Source organism: Anopheles marshallii, chromosome 2 (assembly GCF_943734725.1).
Source record: "Anopheles marshallii chromosome 2, idAnoMarsDA_429_01, whole genome shotgun sequence".
Classification (NCBI taxonomy): Eukaryota; Metazoa; Arthropoda; class Insecta; order Diptera; family Culicidae; genus Anopheles; species Anopheles marshallii.
The window spans coordinates 10495853-10521028 of NC_071326.1; the positions used below are offsets into that span (position 1 = coordinate 10495853).

Genomic DNA, 25176 nt, shown 5'->3' on the forward strand with positions numbered 1-25176 from the left:
TCAAACAAGCATAAATCCTTTTTCTGCTCTCGACACAGTGTTGCAACATTTCTCGGCGAAAAGCAGCAAAAGCCCTGTTCCGGTGGTCCCCAGTTGTCGTTAATTAGCTTTTGTTCCGTCGTGGCGCAATGTATGCATATCCTTCGGACTTTGGGTTTTTGTGGACGATCCTTTTTTTCGGGGGGGAGTGAGAAAACAAGACAAAAAAACAACATTCGGTACACTGTTTTCTTGCAGTTTCGGGTCAGTGCTGGGTATGGGGCAATAGGAAAAGTTTCGTCCACCGTCCGTGTGTTTCGAACGAAGCGGAATGTTACAAATATTTATTTCGTGTGGGATTGGAAAGCGGTAACAAATGGTCATAACCGTAAAGTGTGTGCAGTTTGCCCTGTGAAGTAGTTGGTAAATTTTTAAATAGTAATTATCGACTCCCACACAGGGCCCTGCGCCTCTGATTAAGTTGCAAAAAAAAACGTTCTCCGAACCCCTATCATGTTCTGAGTGCCTGTGCGAATCAGTGGATTTTCTTGCTGGTCCAAAATGTCAATTTAGGAATTTCCAGGAAATGCACGAAAGAAATTATAATATTCATATTTGGAATATTTTGATTTTCTTGCGAGAGATTGATTGTAAATGTACTTATAATGTTCGAAAATCCTACAATCATAGGAATAGAGAACTTCTATCAAATGACTGTTAAGCTCGGTACGGAACGTGTTAAATGCACTTCTATGAAAAGAAAACAAACACAAAAACTAAACTTGTGCTACAAATGAATTCAATGTAAAAAAAAAACAACAATTTTTTGCAAGTTTCCTAAAACTTCAACCAAGCTATGCATTACTTCATCAAACGCTCTCCACAGCTCTACACTTGATCACGTTTAATCTTCCCAATTGCATTCGGCTCTTCATACGGTGCTCGAATAAAAATCCAATTACCATCGAGTCACGAGCTTCCCGTCCGTCAGTAGCCAACATGCAAACGGAAGGTCGAATAAGTGGCCGAAAAGCATACACAAGAAAAAAATCGCACTACGCACCCCCCAGCCGATAAACAAATCTCGGCCAATCCGCAAAATAGTCAAAAATTAACCTTCCCCAAATTGATCCTGTTTGTCTTCTCGGTGTTGCAATGCACCACACCGCGTTGCACCACGGGTGGTGGCTCAAAAAGTGCATATGTCCCGTGAATGGTTGGCTGGGCAGGGGTGGGGCACCGAGTATTTAGTACCCGTACGAAACATCAACAACATCATCATCATCAACATCATCGGCAATGTCCGGGACCGGCAATGTCCTAGTTCGCTTTACCGTGTGGCAGGTTCGTTAATCGTTTGCTGCTGCGTCCGAACTGCAATCATATCGATGCACATGCGGATGCACACGACAAACGATGGTAGACGCGGGCGAAACGATGGGGAACTGACGCAAAAATCCAATTACATCCCCATTGCATTGCCGGATGCAATGCTTCACACCGTGCAGTACGATCCATGTGCAGTTTGGAGCGTTCCATTTCCACCAGGACTCTGGACGCATTCTGGACAGGACCAGGCACGCAGAAAAAAAAAACGCTCCCGAAAACAGCAACAAAACCATCGTTGCATCCCGTTACATTCACTCGTTCTTCCGCTCGCTGCAATCAAAAAACGCTAAATTCCCACATATTGGGCGCATACTAATTGCGGTCATTTTGCACTGATAACCTCGCGGCCCGCTGTCCAGCAAGCGACACAAGTGACCCAAGTGCACGACGGATCAACCGAGGTGAAGGTGAGAATTGCATCCGTTTTTCCCCACCCACCTATTTCCGGGACAGTCCGGCCATCCTTCCCCACCGGATTGGTTGTGCTGTTTACCGTGAAATTGTAAGCCTGTGTGTCTGCAGTTGACTGTGAAAATCAACAGCTAGCCACTTTTTTTTTGGAGGCCAATGGAGGCCTCGAGGCCACAGCACAGAACACCAGAACAAACGATGAGGATGAAGACCAGATCCGCAGGACCTGTTGGTTGGTGCAACCGTCCATGCATGCATGTCCACGACTATGAGCCGACTATGAACGACGATGCACGCGCGTGATCCGCTGCAGAACCGCGGCAGTAGGACATGGACGCATCCTTTTTTTTGTTGCTCTCTTTCTTTGGGGTGTGTGAGTTTTTTTGCAGGCTGAATTTCCCTTCGGGTGTTCTGCGGTGACCTGTTGTGTTCGCCCCGTTTCCTGTGGTCGTTGTTTTCTATTTTTTGTGTTTGTACTACTTTTCGGGATGCATTCCATTTTTTTTACTCTTGATGTGTTCCACTATCCGGGACTCCGTGTGCTAAAGGTGAGGACCGACGACCATCAAACCGTCACACATTGGCAAAGGTCGGTCGGTCTGTTTGCGTTTGCTCGTCGCCTATCATCATCAGTCAATTCATCACCATTCCATGCCCTGCGCTTTGCAATCACTGAAGGACGCTTGAAATCGAAAGGATAAAGTGACGCTGGTCGGGATCCCGTTCGAGCGCGTAAGCTGCAATCGTTTCGAATCGTTTCGTAGCCTGCAGGATTGGCCGTTTAGAAACATAAACAATGCCCACACCATGGCGAGCGTGATCTTTCAGGCAGCGCACGACCTATCATTCGACACCATCGACGAGAGACTGTGCGCTCTGTAGGTGGAAATCGTTTTCGACTGCATTGGTTCCGATGCCGGATACCGCTAGTAGGTACGGCTGCTGCATATGAGTGGTGTAGTCGAAATAAAACCCTGGTCCCTTTATGCGATTCGTAAAGATGAGGTGGCCTAATACGTATGTAAACAGTTTCCTATATCCCTCCCTCGTGTTCCATGGTCTACGGAGAGGAAAGAAATGATCCTTCTAAAAGCCAGTTTGGATTTTCAATCCCTGCTTCCCAACCATGGTTCGATCATGATTTACACGATGGATGGCGTTTCGTACCGAATTTTCAATGAACTATCCCTTGTTAGGTGGCGCGTTTTTTGTTTTGCGATTGAGTCTGAACGCGAAAATCCTTTTGGCGATTGCATTTTCAAAGAACGGATGGAAAAGACGAGATACGAGAAAGCAAAAAAAAAAAAAATACACACAGAAAGGATAAACCCGACCCGATCACCGGTGAACCGTACGGATGCGATTCGGAAGCACGGACCACGAAGCACAATGCTTCTGTCGGCTGAGATTATGACTTGTAAACATTCGAGTCGAACCACTTCGATAAATCAAAACCGAGGGATTTTGCGCTCGCTGGAGGGTTGAAACGAGAGTCCACCGTCCATTTGCACTCAATGCGGTGTGTCTCGTCCAGGTTTTGGTCAGCGAAATCCGCTCGGGAGCGCTTGAGGTTAACCGAACGTGGCGAAGCTTGATGTGGGAGGATGGACTTTTGGAGGGGGGTAGGGGGGGGGGGGGGGGGGGAATGGTTGGAAAAATCAACCACCAAGAAGTGACTCCATAAAATAGCGCTTCGCTAGAGATAACGGGCGATGTTTGGGTTTTGTCTTTTAGCTCTTTTTTTTTTAATTTCGATGCATCTCGCCACCATCGTTCGTTGGTGAAGGAACGTCCTCCAGACTGCGAGGCACCAATGATTCAAACCAATTCATCGCATGTATTGTAGACCATCGTCGCAAATGCGTTGATTTTCACCGGGAAAACATCATGGACATCCGGCAGTTTTTAGTCCATTGAATTCACATCGACGGAAGGCACAAAGGATGCAAGTGAAAAATTATTGGATTCAAATCCGAAACTCCGAAAAAAGGGTTTCGTTTTGTTTTGTGTCTTTTACTTTCCGAATTCTAGGTTATCCACCGAACCGCACGGCTCCCAATGAATAATCGGGATTTGGTGCGAATTCGTTCCCGCACCAGAACGGGACACCGAGATTAATACTGCTGGCGACTACTTGCATTCCACACCCTTTCCGAATCCCACTCGATTGGGCGTTATCGGTAGAATAATTAAAAATTTATCACTTGGAATTAATGCGCCTATAACAACTGTGTCTCAGCCCTCGTCCAGCATGTCGTGATTGTGTTGGATTTGCCGTCTTTTTTTTCACCCTTTCAATGTCTGGAGTTGTTGGTTTGTTTGCTTTTGGGAGGGTGGCCTTTGTTTGCCGTTGTGCATTGTCGATTGCAATTGTTGCACATGCCACTGCACCGGCCCTTACCGATCGAAGTGTTCGAACGTTCGTTGGGGAGGCGCACCCGTGGAAGGATGCCCGGGTCGCAAAGCTATTATTTTGCAATTAGATGTTTGTTTTGTTGCTTCACGCGGTCACTGCCATTGACTGTGAAGGTGGTGCATGTATAATTGTCGATGCAATTTTGCGATAGGCACTGTGCGCTGTTGGGTGGGAGCAAACAAGGGTCATCTGATTGATTGAGTCTTCGGCTAATTACACGCGATGCCGTTGCGTAGCACTGAGAAAAGAGTCATCGCAATTCTAGCTGATGTAAGCATACGGGTTTTGGGATGCAACGATGATGCCACTGAGTGCGACTTCATTCGATCAATAAATGATTCCGATTTAAAGTCACTGCAGCAATTCGGGCAAAATGCTCCTGCGCTTCCTGAGCGCGGTGCTGGTTGAAATCCACTGTAAAGCGTGAATTTGTATGTACAATTTTCAAAAAGCCAAAGTGAAAAGAAAACGAACAAGAGTTTTAGAAAATCCCCCTGAACCAGGATGCGGTTCGGGATTTAGCGGGAATGCAGCGCCCGAATGTCAGGATTTACAGATTTTAATGGAAAGCAAATATTTGCCACCAGTCAAAACCACCCGTCAGGCACGCGCACCCTTCGGACATGTCGTCCAGCGATCGTCTGGTCCATGAATTTATGATGGTCTGTCCTAAGAGTGGACTCGATTTTGGCGCTAGCGTAGGTTCAGTTCGGGTTTTTAGCGCATTTGGGGCCCTGAAGTGTGTTCTACACTTTTTTCGCTGCGTCTTGTTCTTTTATGCAGGACGCGTGGTTTTTTGGCGCGTCTTTCATAGCGCGGCTGTACGTTCGAAGCTTCAACCCGGACTAATTTTTGAACGGTTTGGTGCGTCTCGGAAACCATGCTCGAAAAAAAACCCCTTGATATCTATGGTTTTACCATACAGCGCACAAGGTTTGCTCCATCAAAACGGCTTCCGTCCGTCGATGGGTCGTCGCGATCGGCTGGACGACTGGAAATTCCCTCGAGCAGAACGGTGGGACGTTCGGTGGGACGAGATTGATACGCAAGAAAATGTCTAGCGCTCCGTTTGGCGGATGGTGTAACGAATTTCGGAGAATACCGGTGACGGGTTAATGATGGCGGGGATCGACCGGCATGTTTGATTCGGTGCCATCGACATTGGCATTGGCCACTAGGCGCAACAATGACGTTCATTCATAAATATTTAAAGTGGATTTTAATCACGAAAGTCGTCCCAATCTTTTGCCCCGGTGATGAAGCCAATGCCAAACATTGCCCCATCGTCCAAGGAACGGGTCACGGTGCGGTTACTGTTTGTTTTCCTTCATTTCGGTATCCGTTTCACAAAAAAAAAAAAAAAAACGCTCCCCACAGATCGAATTCCATCAGCTGAATTTGCTGCCCAAGATTGCATCCAGAGACGTGGAGCGCTGTATGAGATGATGATATTGACCGTGATTGTTTCGCTCTGCGTGGGGTTGGTATTGAAAATTCTAAAGATTCGCTCTTGATACGCCTAAAGCATGGTCGACTTCCACTTAAGATGTTTACAAATCATTTCACCGACGCGTGCAACCCAACCGGGGGAAGTGCAGTGCAGCACACCCGGTAGGATTGATTTTGCAAACGGAAGAAAAACAAGACACAGTGTAGCAGGAAATGGAGATAAATTTGTAATCCGACGATGCTGGCGAACCTGTCGAATTTTATGAATTCCAAATTAACAACATTAACCACTGCCGGTAAAGTCGGTTCGGGTGTACGGGGTGTAGTAGCGGCATCTCGCAACGTTAAAGGTTCGCTCACCGAGGTCGTGGGTTGCGTGGGGATGATGGTACTATCGCAGGTATTAGCAATGATCCGACAAGCGCCGGCTGGCTTGGTCGCTCCACCGAAAGGGGTAGTGCTCCCGAGAACCCTGAGGTGCGAGTCTAGCAACATCGACAGTATGGCGGTGTTTATTGTTATCGTTTTCTCGATAATGGAGATAACATTTTCCAACCATGGTACAACGTTCTGTCTGGAAACACTGTGAGCGCGGTAATTACCTGCCGAAGACAGGGTGCAACCGTGGAAGGATGCTAGTAAAAGATGTTTTACATCTTTGGTGGTGGCACAGCACAGTTCCTGCTATCGAATATTAGTTAAAGAAGTGGCGCAAAATGCTTCTGGGGAACGCAAAGGGAAAAAAGCGAAGCAAGTGAAGATGTGCAAATGGCAAATTCCATTATCTAATTGAATTTCATTACAAATGGAAACCGGTGGCGAGATGGGTTGATACATAAAATCGATAGAAAATGACCGTTTCTTTGTATCGAACATCTTGTCGATGTCGAACACTGTGTAACTTTTATCGAGGGGAAATATTCATTACTTTGTCCTGCGAAATTCAGCGCGAGTTCTGGATCTGGAAGAAATGTTGTAAAAAACTCCGCCTAAGCTTTCACTTCACTCTGAACCACTCCATCCTTCGATTGATTGATTATGTGCTGTCAAAATGTTGCCTCTTTGTATTCCGTCCTCTGCCAGAACATCGCCAATGAAAGTCGTTATCAAACTCTCGGCTCACCCCACATGTGCGAGTGTATGTGTGCGTAATTATTTTCAATCTTCAGCGCTCTCCGTATGTAGAGGCCACATTGCCTTACACCACCCAGGGCACGCTGAAGGCGTCAAGATGCGGTATATCTGGCCTCGACACATGTACACAGTTATCGAACAGTTGGGCTGACTGTGGCACATTCTTATCGCATCCCTTCACACCCGTTTAGTGCGCGTGTATGCCTCTGCTCCCTGGGGACACAGGAACTGAACCATTTGTTTGTTTATAAATAGGTTCCAGAAGGATGTGACGTTCACTTCATCGCTTCATACGGTCGTGGCTTATGTCGCCGTCACCAGCCTTCCCTTCCATACGTGCCCGTACACATGAAACGTACCATAACTCACCATATTTATGATTGTTCGTCAAAACTTCTGATCAACGCCGCGAAGAAAGACCTGTCGGTGATGAAAAAGCTTCCAAGGAACTTGAGCTCATCAATTTTTGCACCTTCTCACCCTGCTGCTGCTGTCTGTGTCTGCTCGCCTTAAGATCTGCTGCTCTGTACATGACATCGTAAGGAGATAATGATTTTGTCGTTAAAAGCGACCATACATGTGTGTGTGTTCCCTTTTTTCCATTGATTAACAGCAGAAGCGTAGGAGATGTTGCGGAGATGCGCTGCTTTTAACGAGTCCCATCGCCTGTGAACGCGAATGTGTGCAAAGGGAGATATTGAAAGGGGAATCGCACACGACCGAAAATTCATCAAATATGATAATGAATAGAAATAAATTTTCCTGATAGACACGCGGGACGACAGCGCGGTGCCAAAAATGGCTGATTTTGAAGGAGGCTAATTTATAATCTCCAACCCCCACCTTCAATTGTCCTTTGCCAGTCTGCTTACCAACCAGCTGGTTCTGGCGGACGTTAATCAAGGCGAATGTGAATATGATCGAAAAACCGACGCGTGGAAAAAAAGCCCTCAAACATGATAAAAAGGGTTCGTAAAAATGGCTGACGTATGGAGGTGTGAGTAAACTGATAAGCAGCCCTGGTACGTCAATTAATTATGCAACAAAACAGGCGTTCTTTTCTTAGGGAGCAATAAATGAAGTCATGTTCCTTGAGGAATATGACAGATATCCCAATGCTCAGTTTTTCTACCTAGCGTTAAATTCCTTGTGGCATAAAAGAAAACCCTTAAAAACCAATAAATGCCAGGACACTTCTTACAGAAAGGCAAAAAAAAATCTCATCGGTCATTTGACCAACAAGAATTTTGGCTCCAAAAATCCCAGGCACAGTAAAAAAAGAACCTGCGTTGTAGCCATCGGAGGGATCGAAATTTCGATTAACCTATCACTCACCCCCATACCAGTTTTCCGTTCGGCGAAACCGCCCCCATTAAAGCGCGGGCTTTTCCGGACCAACAGAAAACAGGTCGACCTGTCACAGTTCAACTGGTATTGTTTACCTTGCACGGTATATTTTTTTTTTCTTCTTTAGCCGGCTTGTGTTACTCCCTCCCATCCTTCCGGTAATTGATATCACTTTTTTTTCTAATCTGCCTTATCATTATTGCTTCTCGTTGCTTTTCCTGCCCGGGTGAAGCGTTTTCCGTTCCGAGGTCAATTTCTGCCCTTATTTACCGTCGTTTTATCCTGACAAGGCATAAAGATCGAACAAGATGAAACATCCCACCTCCCGGGATTTTTTTATTTTGTTGTTGCTTTCCCCGGTACGAACAAAATAAAACTTTTCCCATTTTCCATCCCAGTCCCGGTGGCAGTAATGGAGCGATGGAGAGCGAAAAAAAAACGTGCCACGCGAAGGTGACTCGATTTTCGATTCCCGAACGACTTTGCCATTTATTCAAATTTTACAATCATTGTTGTCTGTTATTATTACCGTCACCGAGGATGGCTTTTTTGCGCTCCTCTTTGCCGAGCTCACGGGATAATCGTGGGCACAAAACGCATCCTCACATTCACCCTCGCTCTCTCCCCATGGGAGTGCCGCTTTCTCGCTTCCCCCGCCGGCAACCCGGAAAGCATATTTTCCCGGGTGAAAAGAAGGAAACGCCGAAGCACGGCGGCGGTAGAACGTCAAACGTGAATGAAGTTAAATTAAACCAACAAAGGCAGGCTGCTTCGATCAGAATCTGACTACGTACGGGAGGTGGTGTGGGTGTGTGGGGAAGGAGGGAACGAGGATGGAAAATAGCGACGGAAGTGGAGCAACCATAGAAATAAATAAAAAATGAGCTGATAAGGACTGATTGTCGTCCGCTGATGGTGCGCGCTTGCCCTCGCACACCATTGCTCGGTGGTGTATCTTCGTCAATTTCTTGTCATGCCATTGTTTCCCTTCCGCTTTTCCCGACGACGTTACAAGATGTGGCTACAGTTCGCTTCCTACGCGAATCAACCCGGGCGGCTGCGGTGGAATTGCGCCAAGGGGAGTACACGTCGACGACGACAAATTGTGGATCGATTCAAACGATAAATAGAGAGCGAACCGCTTTCTGGAAGATAGGCTCACGCCAGTATTCCCGAGCTAGGGTTTGTGTGTGTGTGTGTGTGTGTGTAAGAGAACAATTGAATGACAAATAATAAGCAGCCTCACGAACTACAAACGGAAGCAGTTTTTTTTCCTGTGTGTGGATTCGATAGTTAACCAAAATAAAAAAAGCTCGATTTTTCACTCGCCGATCGTCCATATCTTAAGAGCGATGGGGAATGACATTTATTGTGGAGCGACATCGAGGGCGTATGTATCGCTGCGTTTAAATTTGGTAGTGGTCCATGGTTGTGTCGATACATTTTTTTTCCTCGGGAACGTGCGAGATTTGTCGAAGAAGATAAAGGAAAACAATTTTCAAAAATTAATCGAAATTATATTCCACCGCTCGTTACGTTACCCACACCAACACATCATCTCCGCGCCGGTGTGTAAGTGTGCGTTTGCGATGGTTCCAAAACTAAAGCGGCGTTAGGAAGGAACGGTTTGGTCGGGGCCTCGTCGTACCCAAAACGGTTGGCGGAATGGTTGGAGCAATCCATTGTTCGCCGGTAGATCTGCGTGGGAAATTCGACATCCGCGACGTCCGTTCGACGACCGCTTTGAAAGCGTGTAATAAAACAGAAACGGCACGACGCAAACGGTGGGGGCCATCATCGCATCACTAAGGAACGGAACCGAAGCACTTTACGAAACACCTGAGGAACGGTTCGGTTTCGGACGGTACAGTGCAACGTTGATGTCGCTTATGATTGAAGGTGGACTGCGTCTTCCTTCCGGAACCGTGGCACACAAAGAACGAAGATTAATGTTTTGCACTTGATTGAAAAACTTGTGTAAATCGATGGACGGTTTTTTTTTCTTTCGGAGGTTCTTTTGTCAATTCTATGTTTTCTCATGAACCAGCATTTATTGACGTTTTGACCAAAAACAAAAAATAAATAAAACACACGAAATATGACGTTTCTCTATACCTTGAATGAGTCTTCGAACAAGCAACTGAACACGAAATCAATTTCATTCCGTCGCTCACTACCTACGCACATAAAGTAGTTGGAAGTTATACAAGTTTTCGAGAATCAATTGCTCACCCTCCTTATCGAGATGGTTCGCATCCCTTCATGGTAACAGCGCCGTGCGCAGCATCATTCCACAGATATGAAATCGAATTTTCAATGAGCACTCATTCGGCGTCATTTCATTAGTCACGCCGTCGTAAGGGCACGGCCCCTAGTGAACGACTCCTCCACCACATCTCGATGGCGTGAGGAATAATTTTATCAAACAAAACATCTTAATACACGAGCTAAATGGATCGTAATGAAACTGTCGATATGGTGTTGTTACGCACACGGTCCGTTCGTAACGTTTCGTAAGGGTCCGGCCCGCCTGAATTCCCCTAGTGCAATGGAAGGGAAGAATACGGGCCGTACAAGTTGGTTTTAATAGTTTTCGGTTCGATATCGTCGCCGAACGATTGAGGTTTGGTTTTCGGTGGTGAGCGGATCAAGTGGCAGAGAATAGATTGTTCACGATCGGGAGAGTGTTTTACGATCAATTAAACCGTAATATACGGGTGGTAATACGTTTTAAGCCTCTTTTGATGAAAGATGAGTTGCGCTAGCGGCGTTCAATATATTATTGATTTGGTTAAAAATTCGAAATTATTACCTTCAACAGTTTATTAATAAAAGTAAAAAGGTTTCCCTACTTCAGAACATCTCATCAGAATATCTTCCGACGGATAACGGAAGCAAACATCCTACAAAAGGGGAATGATTTCCGGTTTAATTGATGCTCATCTGAAGCCTTTTTTTTTTCTTGCTTGTCCTCACTCTATTCTGCAGCTTCCTCTCGTGTACCTTTTGAGCAACCGTTTCTATGGCGGAATCGGTACGCGTTACCCGAAAGCCGTAAAAGTTATTGAACAAACGAATTATTTTTCGCGTCCTATCTCTCCAGCAACAAAAAAAAAAGGATTCCCTTTAATGAAGTACTTAAAAGCCGTACCTCGATTTCGCTGGTGACCACAAGTGGGAAGGGAACTCACTCTCTCCTAAAATAATACACCTTCCTTAGCTTCTTATCGAAGGTTACGCCAGATTTGGATGACTCGGAAACATCGAACAAATTGACGAGATTCCACCGATGTTGTTATGCCATGTAAGGCAAAGTGCTCAGCATCCAATTTTTTCCTGTACCATCATTCCCGGAATTGGGCAAAAGGATGCTTCTCCGATAGGCCAGCGAAGAGCAAAGTTTGAGAACTCGAGTAGTACCAGTATTTGGCGCTGGAACTTGGCTTCCTCCCCCTTCCTTACTTTTCGAATTGCGGACATTCAAAGAGGAGTTTTTCCTCCCTTACTTTCACTCCATTTTGTTGGGTTATGGAGTGCGGTTTTCCTATTTTCGACCATTTTAATGAGTGATTCTCCCGCTTTCGTTGGAGATTTTTTCGTTCTTCAGCACAGGGATAGGAACTGACAGGGGCGCTTCTTCCCACTCGAGGGTCTTGTTAGACAAGATCTTCATCAATCGCTGAACAAATCGCACATTCGGGACGAAAAACGATAATCTCCTCCATCCAAGCTCGATGGTGCCCGGAGCCAGGAAGGCTCTGGGACGAAAGGATCGAATTCGGAAAAGGGTTAAAAATTTGATTAAATTTTTCCCAAACCAACTGTCGGGACGGGCTCATCCTTTTGGGGCTCGATTCGTTGGCATCTAATATTGGCTTTCCAGCTAATTAAGCGAGTGCAATTTTACGTGTTTTGCGTTGTTTTTTTTTGCGTGAAGTGCTCCGTTCTTTCACTTTTGTGAAAACCAATCTGTAAAACCTGGAAGCCTTCAAAATCTTTTGATCCGCGATCCTTTTCGTCTCGAGGGTGTTGATAACGAATGGCCCGGAAGCAAGAATCGAAACCCTTTGAGATTGTGTTTATATGTTTTTTTTGTTGCTTCTGGCTCTGCTTTAGCAGTGCGGCACGTCATTTGTGTTGAGCTGGGTTCGTTTCATCCCGAAACCAACTGTTCGAAATTAATGCCTGGTTGCGTGGATGAAAAAATCGCTCAACCGAACTGAATTCAATAACGTCCCAGCTTAAATTTCACAATCATAAATCATACGGCACAAGCAACTGCCAGCACAGCCTGAAATGTACGGGAATTGGTAATTGAGCGTTCGCTGTACCTCACCTGAGGATCGGACGGGCTGGAAGCAGCCGCTGCAGAGGCTGGGAGGGCACAGTGACGAATTTCGTCAGCATCGCGTGATGTCGAACGGGTTCGTCGTCGAAGATACAGAAAAGGTCGGACCGGAGAAGAAGAATGGAAAGAAGCAGAAACGAGATCATCTTATTATTCAAATGAGCATACATTTATTGTGTTTGATTCATGCATTGTGCCCGGAATGGCCGGAAAGAGCTCCGAGGGCATGCAAACAACAAAACCGAAGGAAATGCGACCAAACGAAGGGTTGGGGAGACGTATGCCATCGGAAGATCGGGGACACACACACACACACACAAAAGCGGGAGGGTAAAAGGAATTCCTGATCGTATTGACGGGACGAAACCCTTGGGTGGAAGAGCCGCGCGCGACCGAACGTAGACGACTGTGAGAAATATCTAAATCGAATCTGGCCGACGAAAGACAGCTACATAAAAAAAGGAAGCTCGATCCTTACCGAAATTGAATCGAAATGACGTTTTTCCCTCATTCACGGGAATGTTTGCGTGTGTGTGTGTGTGCTTGGGAAGAGCATGAAGAAGCTACCACGTAGAATGCGCATCAACTCTTTCAATGAATGGAAAGATGTTCGGAATGAATGAAAAAAAAGTGAAACGACATCTTAGCGATCATTCCGATCTTAGCGCTGCCAGAGCGCAGCGTACCCCGAAACGTGAAACGCAAAAAAGGGGAGAGCGAGGTGTGGAAAGTGTAAGTGAATGAATGAAAAATAATATTTAAGAGAAAAAAAAACAAGCGATATGGTAATGATGGGAAAATGATGCCAAACCGAAGCAAACAACAAAAAATGCCAAACCGAACGCTGAACCGTCGCTCGGAACGATCGAAACGGTTCGGTTTGTCTGTCGCCCGGGTCTTTGCAGGCGGCCGTATGAGTATGCTCACCATTGGAACGCATCTGTGCATAAATTAATATTGCCACAGACGCGCAGACGAACTGACAGATTGAGGACAGTGAAATAAATGAATGAATGGCGGTTACATTCGATTTGATGCACTTGAAAGACCGCACCGAGATCAATGCCAAGTATTTGAAATGGGTTTTTATATGCCGGCCGTGTGCTGCAACACTAAATAGAGTGGGAGATTGTTGTCAAACATTGTTCCAAACTATTGAGACAGATTCGATTATTGCTAGTTCGAAATCGATATGAATCTGCATCATCCAATCCTCCTTCCAATGGTATCCGATGGTGGCATGTTTCTCTCCCATCTGCTTCATGTCGTTCTTCAAACTGTCAAATGTCATTGGAACAACTTGGAACTTCTTCTGCCCGAGAGGTTACTGGTTACATGGTTAGTTCTCCAGCTGTGGTTCATCTGTCCGTAGAACTCCAAATATTGGATCAAGTCGCTAAAGAGACCCCCCTCCTTTATTTCCCGAGTCTTCCCACATCCACAATGTCCCCATCACGGAAACACGAATCTTCGCCTTTGTCGCACCATCGCCATCTGTGAGTGCAGCAGTGCCGATCGATCGGCGGGTTGTCGCCCGTGGAAAATGCGCATGTGCCTCGCTTCGATGCATCCATCGGTATCGGATGGTATCGGTGATCGAAATGCAACCGGGCGCGTAAGGGAGAAAGCCACTTGGCGCGTCGAACGAGACAGCTCGAGCTGCATCCTTTCCAATTGCAGCAAAGTGCATCCACCGCCCCAATCCCAGGCCCCATCCAGCGAGTCGCCGTGAAACAGTTGTCAATACCAATCTGTTCGATCTGTTTCGCGTGCTGGTGCGCAAACGGGATGGAACTACCGATGACTGTTGGGGAGAGGAAAAAAAACCACCCACCATCGAGCAACCGTTGAACTTTTAACCTTCGGAATGGGGTGGGAGACCTCGTGCTGGCTGGGCGATGACAAAAACTGATATTTATCAGCAATTAACGTTTCATGGTTCATGTTCACATCTATGCGTTCTCTCTCGCTCTCTGCATAAAGCCCTCCGTTTTGCGCTTTATGCAAAACCCTGTCAAGTGCAGCGAATGGTCAACCGCAGACCAATTGCACTGCGCCGAGACGAGACAATGCGTTACCGGTCTCGCCCGAAGTGCACTTCCGGCCCATTCATGCTGTGGTGGGCGAAGCGATTCCACCAATTGTCATCTCATCGATGTGCGTTTAATGCGCGATTTTCCACCAACATAATACGCCCACCCGATCTGTTCATTTGCATGCGCGTACGCATTCGCTAGCGGACAGTGAGGGGTTGGGAAAATAAAATCGAATGGAAATTGAAAGTTATGACCATCATCGTTCGCTTCGCCATTATCGCTTTTCCGTCCGTGATCTCATCCGGCAGCATACACGTTCGCTCCCGACGATTGGATGCTGAAGCGCGTCTGTTTTGGATGCTTTACATGCTTTGTTTATAACAATTTCAATAAAAGCCACCCACACCGACAGGAAAAGCTACTCCGACGTTTCCCATTTGCCTTCTGGATTTAGCTCAGCGGTCAATCTCGACGCAGTATTATCCATTTATTCAACAAAACCCTGAGAAGATTATTTTTGAATTTCCATTCGGAGCAGTAGTATTAGATTTGATCAAACTAATAAATAACGGAAAGTAAGGAAAATGAAACGCAAGACTGCCAGATTGTCATCCAATTATCAACCATTCAAAACGGCACCCATTGTATGATGCTGCAACCGATGTATCATATCACGGTTAGAGACATCACCGCGATGCACGATAGCATAACGCTGGTGCAATGCAGTTTGGGTGCCCAACCCCCTTGCCATTACTTGCCACCGCTACACGCTCACCCATCTGACGCGCGAGTATTTGTTTTCCACTGTTCGCATTGACCCCGGGTGCCCGCAATGGTAGCTATAATTACAGCATTAATTATCCAAATAATTATCGCACGCCTTTCGACGGTGGGGTTTTCGTGTGGAAAAGTCGTTTTTCAATCAAACTGCGGTTCGTGTGGTCCGCGCTGGCCCCGCTCTGCGGTTGGTAGCCTTTAGAGTGAATCGAAGCGGAGGAAGAAAACCCATCCGAAGTTTGCAAGAATTCCCCAATCATACCGATCCGAAGTGTATAAACAAGCGGAACGGTGGCCAAACAGATGGCTCCATGTGGCGCGATTTTTACATTCGCATGTATTGGGTAAGCTGTTCCGCACCGGAAGTACGCTACTTTACACGCTTTTCCGTTCCGTTCCAGCGTGGAGTGCGCACCGCGGAGACGCTGGAGGTCGCTTCTTCCCAATAACCAGTGGAATAAATATACCCTAATCGATAGCACAGCATGACCGTGGTGATCAGGCCACATGTAACTGATCTATTTTAAGAGGATCGGCTGCTCTTAAGATGTCAAAAGCATCAGGCTCAGTCTCCGTGTCTTGTTTAGATTCCTCATTTGAGTGATCTTGTCACAAACAACCACTCACGATCGCGATTGATCCTCGCGCACAGTCACGTGTCACTGTCAGTTACGTTCGCTGTGGATCGGAAACATTTCTCCTGCGCCATCGATCATGCCGGACGGAATGCCTTCAATTCATTCGCACTTCTGCTGCGGCAAGATCGCCACAAGGCGGAGATCACACATAAAATTTCTGCTTACACCAGCATCAAACACCGGGGCTGGATTAAAATATTAATTGCAACATTAATTAAGTACGGACGAGGTGAGGGCACTGTGCTTCCCCAGTTCGCTCGTCATCATCCAGAGATGCACAACAGCCCACATATTCACACTGGGAAGACACACTGCAGCCACTTCTTAGAAACGCGGCATATGTTTATCTTGCTAATTGGATCAATTTTCACGCGTTCAATATTCCCTCGAAACCGTTCGACGACCTTCCAAACTGCTGCTTTCCATGTTGCTCCCGGGGCTACGACACTTGTTCGGGCATGTATTGGGGCGTGTGTGAAGATTGAGAAATTTGTGTTGCCCGTCCGAGGCGTCCATGCCCATCTCCGCCCGGTCCTGACTAGGCGTTTTGAAGCGCCGACTGCCGCATTTCGGCCGATGTTTATTTATCTTGCCGAGAACCGAATCGAACCGGGGGCGCCTCCGGTCGGTGAAGCGGGGCCCAACTATCTTTTTGATACCGACCAAGAAGTGGGTAGTGAAATGTTGAAACGCTTGCAACAACATTTCTACACGGCCTGCTCCACCGGCTTGCCGTTTGGTTTGGTGGTGCGTGCTTCGGGAATTCGATATTTATAGCCTATTAGCTTCGATTTCGGTCGTTCGTGGGGAAATGATGTGTAGTACGCTCAGATGCAGCAGCGTGATGAATGTCGCAGTTTATAGAATGATACGTTCGCTTTGAAGTTCAACTTTGAAACATTCAGTTCCAAATCGAATCTGTTTTTTGCAAAAAAAAAAGAACCCAAACAGATGCATTAGATGTCATGAGTTGTCAGTTTTGAATGCGAGGTTTTCGCCCCCCGAATAGTAAGCAGCATCGGCTAGGCACCCACAAGATAAGTCGGTGTGATATGCCTTCGTGGAAGAGCTGGCCTTGCTTACGTGCGGAAGAACACAAACATCAAATCACGGCAAAAACAATACGACGTCCCACGTGTTTACGCAAAGGATGGACGCATTTGTTGCTCGAAAAGACGTGCGTGAAGGTGAAACCAGCAGTACGGAGAATCGTAAAAATTCAATTTAACACAAATTGACGGACTGGTACACCGACGGCCATTTAATGGCCGCATACGTGTTGGCACGTTTGGTCCGGCAAACGTAAGCCGTTATGCGGGGTTTTATTCGATGCGATTAATTTAAATCTTTTCAAGAACATTCGAAGGACACTGGTACCGGGTGTAGATGAAGGAGAGGGAAGTCCTGTCGCGGGTGCGAAGGACACAGGAATCGAGCTGCAGATAACTGCTAAACGCTGCGGTGTTGAAACGATTTTAATTCTTTACGCGGCGAAAGCCCAACCAAACCAGAAAAAAATCTTCCACGATGCAGTAATGTTTTACTTTTTTTCTCTCCCACCCCCTCCCGCAATTCCATTACAGCGTGCCACGTTGGCGGAAAAGGAGGTAAACTCGCTCAAGGAGAAACTGTCGACCACGGACCGCGGAGTCAGCAACAACAATAACAACGTTAGCAACAGCGTCAACAATAACGACGGTAACGATATGGACGTCACGGCACCTCCACCACCGCCATCGCTTTCCACCCCGACACTGCCAACATCCCTGCCACTGGCCGCGTCGACGTCTCCGACACCACCGACGTCATCGTCGCCGATGATCGTCCAACAGAATGGCATCGCGCCACCATCGCCCTCAACCACGCCAGTCTCCGAGACCGGCAGCATCCACCGTCCGGACGGGGCGCACAGTCCGAGCGAAAAGCCCCTCGGAGGATCACGGTCACCGATGACGGTAGGCACGCGCTCCCGCACGCCGGAGATCGATCGCAAGGTGCAGCAAGAGCTGGCCGCACTAGCGCACACCATCAACAACAACTGCCTCGCGAGCAGTAACAACAATCACAACAGTAGCAACCGATCGCCCACACGATCGCCACCGGCCCCGAGCACGGAGAAGATGGACTGTGAAAGTGCGAGTGCGTTACAGTCAAAGGGCAGGACGAAGGAGGGTTACGCGCCGGAGGAACTGAGCAGCAGTAGTGCTCGGACGGGTGTCAGTGAGTGCCACAAGGGAAGCAGTGAAAAGCTGAACAATTCAAACGACACGAACTGTGCGAGCGGCGGTGAGGCGGAATCGCCCAACAAGGATCCCATGCTGGACAGCAGGACGAGATCGCTAACCGAGGAACTTTCAGCCAAGGATCGTGAGGTAAGTCTATGGATAAGTTATGACTCTCGGTGACAAGTGGAAACGAGTGAAGAAAACATTACATTATCAACAGTACTCGATAGAATCGCGTTTGCATTGTAATCAGCGCATAATTTCTGGATGAATAATTTACAAAAAAAAAAACGTAACGAAATTAAGGATTCATTTGCTTGGAAACGAGACCCAGGGCGAAAAAGAAAAAAACATGGACTATTGAGTTGGGCCTGTTTTTTTTTCTTTTACATTTCCAAGAACTACAATGAAACCCCTCCGGTGATATGGATCCAAGAAACAATTCTTGATTTTATCGAGCCGCCAACGGGATTCCGTGTCCGCTAGATGGATCCATACCCTTTTCGTCGAAGATGAGCCCGAGAATAGCAAAAAAAAAACAACATCTCTTTGATTAATTTCACCACATTTTTTAATTAAATCTTTGGTCGGGAAGCATTTTTTTGTGTATTTTTGCGTCCATTGGAACTCGCGCCCCATATCTTTTATGCCATTGTGATAGAAAGGAAGGATAAAGGAAGCGAGAAAAAAACTCCCCGACAACGATCTCATACCCTCATACATCCCACGGGTGGTCACGGGAATCCTGGGACCCAAACCAGCTGCAGTCCTGTGGCCGGGTGGGGGTGGGTAGCTACCACCGGAGGAAAAACAAGCTTTTGATTTATATTTGCTGAAAAATAATGAAAAACTTTTTTATTCCTTCAAATTGCGATGTCCAAGGGGGGGAATGGGGTGGCATTGAGGGATGGAAAACAATTCAAAGGATCGGAATTGGTGGAAAGTGAACCACAAACAAGACAAAAAAAAACCAACGGCAAAATGTAACAAATGAATGGAGGAAAAGAGTTTTCTTACCCCTGCTTCTAGAATAAAGTGCCGGTTTTTTTTCGGTCCGGTCCTTGGGTTGACCACAAGAAACAAAGATCAATAGAGTGTTCGGTATGGTGTGGAGTGTACCAGTTTGGAAGGGAGTAACGTTACAACATAGTTATTAAAGAGTAAAAGTTCGCACAAAACATCCTTTTTTTTTTCACTCCTCAAACCCACGATCCCCGTGAAAGTATAACATAAATGTACGGAGAGCAACAAGAAATAGCAAAACATAAAAAAAACAACCAAACACCAGCCACACAACAAAACTGCCACAAAAAAAAGGACAAAAAACTCCAATCCAAAATGTTTCAAATAACAATACAATCGGTTTTTTATTACATAATTTATACACAATTCATTGAATTTCGCTTTTGTGGCCACGGGTGTTGGTGATTGAGAGAGAGAGAGTGCGTTTTTTTTTGTTCTGTGTGGTTCGTTTACTTCTTACGCCAAGGATCCGTTTACGAGTTTTCCAAAGAATGTACGCAGGGCGCGGAGTTTTCCCGTTTTTTTTTTCGCTTGTTTTTCCACAAAAAGAATCTCATGCTGCTTCTCCCTTGACAAAAAAAAAACCATCCCCTGATTGACGGTTCAGGTTTGCCAAAGTGGGGAGATATTGTCTTGCGTTCCGAATTTCCTCCCATGTTCCCGACTGAAAGGAGCTAGAAAGAATCATAAAAAGAAACGCAACGCGCACCCTTCAATGAATGTCGTTTGTGCGTGTCATAACAGCTTACTTCCTTAGGTGGCCCAGATACCGACGATACTTCCCCCCGAGCTGGTGGAACGTGTATCCGGAGGCACAAAGTATGGCCAAACCAAACATCCTTCCCGTGCTCCCGCGCGTTTGCCTTCAAATAATCTCTTCATTGTGGCGAATCGAATCTTGTGAATCGAATGTTTTCATGTCATTGTACCATGCGGCCCTTCGATGGGTTTGGGTTTTTTATTGTCATGAGGGAGGATTTTTTTGTTTCCTTTCTGCACGATTTTTTCTCTTTCGAACGCCAATCGTGTGATAAGAAGATGCCCTGGTGCTAGGCGAATTGCGAAGAAAAGAAATACAACACTAACGCACGCCAGCCAAAAAGGGAGTTCCGCAAACGAGTCGATAAAAATCGCTTGTTGATTCTCGTTTTCCAATCACGGACCATAAGGAGGCAACTTTTCCCTGGGAGAGCAAGGCGGACGAATATCGCAAGTACTCCCGGTTCGGGGTGTATCCTGCTTTTCACACTTTCACCCGACCCTACAGCTAATGAAGACGGTCTACAACGATGGCAGCCGGGGTTTTTTGGTCGGGAGGGTGTTGGTGTGGCCACTTGAGGAATTAGTAAGATACACTCGTAAATCCACTTATCGACCAAACCCAAGACACTCTGCCGTCCGATTCTTGTGGTTCCGTTCGGGTATTGGACCCCGTGTATACACGGTCGGAAGCAAAAGGCCATCCTCAAAAGGTGATGGAAGTTTGACCGGCAAAGTTCGCCTTTGACCGGCCACTAGCCTTCCTTAAACGTGCGGGAGGGTGAGTTTGTTTGTTTACTTACGATGAACGGTTGCTTGCCTTTCTTTTCGGGATTGCTTCCGGTTTTTCGTAGACCGCTCTTTTTTTATGCTGCCTAGGGAAGTCCTGCCACCAGGCATGATGCCGGGCATCTTTTGGTGTCGAAGATTTCCAGGGGGTGATTTATCGCCTTATTTTCCACCCGAAGGATCAAAGGCTCCAAATTGGGGAGAATATTGAAAACATTTTCTTCCGACAGTTACTCTTTGGTCCGTTGTAGGTTGCTATTCTTCTGTCAAACGAAAGGTCATACGAACCGCAAACGACACTTGGGCAAATCATTTGCATCCGCACCGTGCGTTCAGTTTGGGGATAAAATTTTCCTTCCCCAAATAGCAAACTTATTTGATGGGACTTTTCCGAAAGATTTTTTTTCCAATCGTTTCTATTATAAGAATTTTTTGTTGCTCTACGTAAAATGGACCTTTTTGAAAGGTTTCGTGTATCAATAAACAACGAACGTAGAAAATGAGAGGACTTTTCACCTTTTGCAAAAAAGTTACTCACGGCATCCGACGATGACGAGTTTTCCAGTTGATTTGTTGGCGATGGAACGATTTTCACGCCCCGAAACATCTCCATCCGCCCCAGAGCATGCCGAGGAAAATCCTTTGGCTTTCCCTTTTTTCGGTGTCGGTTGGTTCACCGAAGGAAAATAAACAATATCCAATTTCCCGGGCCCGTTTTTTTCTGTCCTCCCTCTTCCTATTCTTACTCCGCTCGGTGTCTTCTGCTCATAGGATATCAGTTTCCCACGGGTTTTCCTCGGTCTGGCACGTTCGTAAAACGGCGATGGTTTGTCAATAAGTTATTATCTTGTTTACGGACTTGTTTGGCCACGGTTCGGCGTGATGGATTTGGGGCTTCCCTTTTCGGGGGGTTGCTGATTTTGTAAAGAGTGGGAAAACATGATAGGTATAGGAAAAAAAACACACACAATTCTTGGCCTCGGGAAACGTTGAGGAAACACGTGGTAATAACTTCATAAGCTGTTTGTTTTCCCATCGAGCTCCGGCGTCTAAAGGCGTCTGGGCGGAAAAGTTTCCCGAACTGGACCAGCATTGGGTATGAGGTCGCTTTTCGTCGATCTGAGCAAAAAAGCCAAACCGAGGGATGAAAAAACCAAACGATCCAAAACCATTCAACGAAAGGTGTAAAATTCGAAATTGATCTATAAACCATCGTAAAAACAAGCTTCCGCAACCCGAAACCCCATTAAAGATTTTCTTTTTTCGGTTGAGGAGCAACCCCGCACGGAAGAAAAGCATCCGTGAAGGGATGTTCGAACAAACCCCTCCGATTCAGCAAGTGTCGAAGTCAGAAGGAGTTGCCGTTGGTTTTTTTCTTCCCCCCCGGTACATGAAAGGATCATAAAAACCCACGAAAATATTTAAAGAATTTGATACCCCTCTGGGTACGGCGATTGTGCCGTTTGGCATCCTTCCAGTTCCTGCCAAAAGCCAAGGTGATTTTGTGGTTGTGGTATCCCTTAAAACAACCATTCGCCTTTTTTCGCCTAACAACCGAAGCAAACGGAGCCCAACGAAACCCGGGAGCCGGTGCGGTTTATGGGTGGATTATAATGAGCCGCATGGGTCGATTGATTTGCCGAGGAATTCGACACACGATATTGGGTCGCTTCCGTGCCGGCAGGTTGGAGGTAATAATCGTTTATTTACGACATTTATTGAATCCAGTTTTACAGGCACACCACCGTGCTTAACTGCCACCAGGCGCCTCCATGTGGCTTTTTGAACTAATGGTAGCCGGCTGGTCGAGCAGTTGCTGGTAAGCGGGGCGATACGGGTAAAAACCTGCAACGTGTGTTTCTATTTTATTTCATTAAATTTCCACACCACCGACGAGGGGAAACACATTTTCACTTGGTGCAACCGAACACGAACACCAGCACGGGTGTGTGCGATCCGCGCTGCTGACAGCGGGCAAGTCGGCCTGGAACGAGCGGCTAGAGTTCGTGTGAGGAATGTTTTGCGCCCTATTAGCATGTAAATTTTCCCTCCGTGCAGCGTATGGTTGTGCCAGCGAGCGTTTTCGTACGGCACGCTGCAGAGAAGCGACTAAGACGGGCTCCTTATCCTGATGGGGGTTTTCTTTTACCGTGTTTGCCGTGAAAGCGTTTAAAGGAGTCTCCAGTTTACACGAACGGAATTGCATTCTACCCTCTGCAAAAAGGGCCCAGTTTCTTGCACTTCTTTAGTTGAAAGCATTTAAACATTCAATACACAATAGATTCAATCCGTTCGGTAGACACATTTTCCCGCAGTGCCATGCCTCGTTTTTCCCGCTTTTCATCGATTATTCGACTGCTACCGGTTGGAAAGAATCCTTTTCCCCAAAGCTATTTAGAGACAGTGCACTACTGGTGGCGCTACACGAGTTCGCTGAGCCTTAAGCAGCTGAACCAAACACACCGATAGACACACCGTGCACTGGGTGGCCAGAAACAGGAGGCATCGGTTCTTTGTGTTCATGTTGTCTTTCCAAACCTCCTGGAAAAAAAGAACCGAAACGATGAACGATCTTCTGCATCTCCTCACTGCGCAATGAAAGTGAGAAATGAGCTACACGATACCATCATCGTGCACCGCGTCGTATCGTTTCCGTTCTTCCTGGGGTTTTCTTGCTTTCTTTACGTTTTTTCCGTTGGGAGCATCCAAGCTCGTCGTCTTCGGATGCCGTTACAGTGAGACCCGGGGTGTGTGTGTGTGTGTTAGAGAATTGGCAATATGCTCATTTTGTTCAACAACATCACCACCGTCAGGACCCCACTGCCGCGCGTTCGTGGCTGCGCGAACGATATCCATTCTTTTTTGGCTGCAGATGAAGCAGCCCGGCTTGTCGTGGTTTAGCTGCATGAATTATGCAGTAATGACAAAACAATATGTAAACTATAAATATCAGCTAGAGCAGCTAATTCACGTTTGGTTGAGGGAAATTAACGAACACGACCGTAACACAAATTGACTGCCATATCTTGTTGATCAACCAAGCACAGACATAGTTGCATTTGTAAACACTTTTTTTCTATATCTGTAAGTCCTTGAGGAAAAGATATTTTTAAATTACTTTTTGTATGAAGATCCATTGCAACTACCCCTGCACCACACAACCCTAAAGCGGGTTAGACAAGAAGAAATTTCTACTTCTCAAATGGCAAAACCGACTTCATTAAACGCAACGCAAGCAAATGCTTTCGAAATGGGTGGGCGTATGGTAGCGAAGGAATGCTCTTGTGAGCTGGAAAACCCACACTCCAAGATTGGGTGGAAGAGTTTTCCTTTCGCCTTGCACCAAAAAAGACGCCACCGAGAGCAAGCTGCACGCTGGGTGGTGCACTTTGGAGTAACGAAATGCAAAAAGGGCAGAACTCATCGCCTACCCACTGTTCCACACCATTCGCACCGGGCGAGAAAGGCTAAGGCTCGGATAAAATAGTCGAAATTTCGTAAGTGTCAAAACAAAACATACTTTCGGTATATTTATAGCATCGGTGCTGTTTTCCGCCCTCCCATCGCAGCGGTCGACTGCCACCGCGAGCGCACTCTGTTCCGAATCGTTCGAATCGCTCGAATCGACCACCAACATTACCGGCAGCCAGCCGGAGTAGGTTTGGAATGAACGGTGGTAGAACGGTATCATACGCCTTCCAAAGTATGCGGCATAACCAAAACAAAAAAAAAATAAAAGACCCGGTACAAGTTAACCATATAATCAAACAATCCACCCACCAGTTCCTTCATCAACACGCCGGAGCAATGTCACTTTTGCACCCTCGCATCGGGCACCCACCCGCTGGCACTTTCCACTTGTGGTGGGGGGACGTGGAAAACCGTGTGTCGCATTCATTACCCCACCAAACCCATGGTGCAGTCGATCGTTTCGAGGTTTTGCGATTGTTTTCGATTTGTTTCCATTTGCCGGAGCAGGGATGCCGGAGTTTTCCAATGGACGGACTGCGGGGAACGAACGCGGACTAAATCCGCAATCCGCAGCTGCGTTCCCGCTAATGGATGACTCGATGAAAGTTTTCACGGCCTTTCACTGCCAGACCGCGTGTGTAAATGGGCCAGCCGTTCGCTGCGTGGTTCCCCCGTGTTCCAATGACAAGGCATTAGCATTTGATCGAATTAAAAACTCAATCGTTTCGCTTTGTCCTTTTCGACGCGAAGGAGCGAACCGGGTAAAGCCCATTATCCCAATGTTTGTACCCACCGCCGCATAACTGGGTGAAAATGTTTTTATTGATAAAATATCGTTTGTCGTTGAGGTTTTTACCACAGAAGAAACAAAGCAGAAAGGAGCGAAATTCCACGTCAACTTCGACCCAACGGAACAAATTATAAAACCGAATCGAATCGAAACTCCTTGTTCACGCGCTCATTTGTTCGCCCTCAGCTGCCGCAC

General features: G+C 46.6%; 1 protein-coding gene across 1 annotated transcript in view; it reads left to right on the forward strand.

Annotated features, from left to right (window-relative positions):
• The window catches only part of LOC128709583 (homeobox protein cut), a 164527-nt gene that overhangs the window by 57070 nt on the left and 82281 nt on the right, over positions 1–25176 (forward strand). Inside the window, exon 2 of the mRNA XM_053804589.1 lies at positions 17508–18296. Within this exon, the coding sequence (XP_053660564.1) occupies positions 17508–18296 (789 nt within the window). The remainder of the gene's footprint in view (positions 1–17507; positions 18297–25176) is intronic.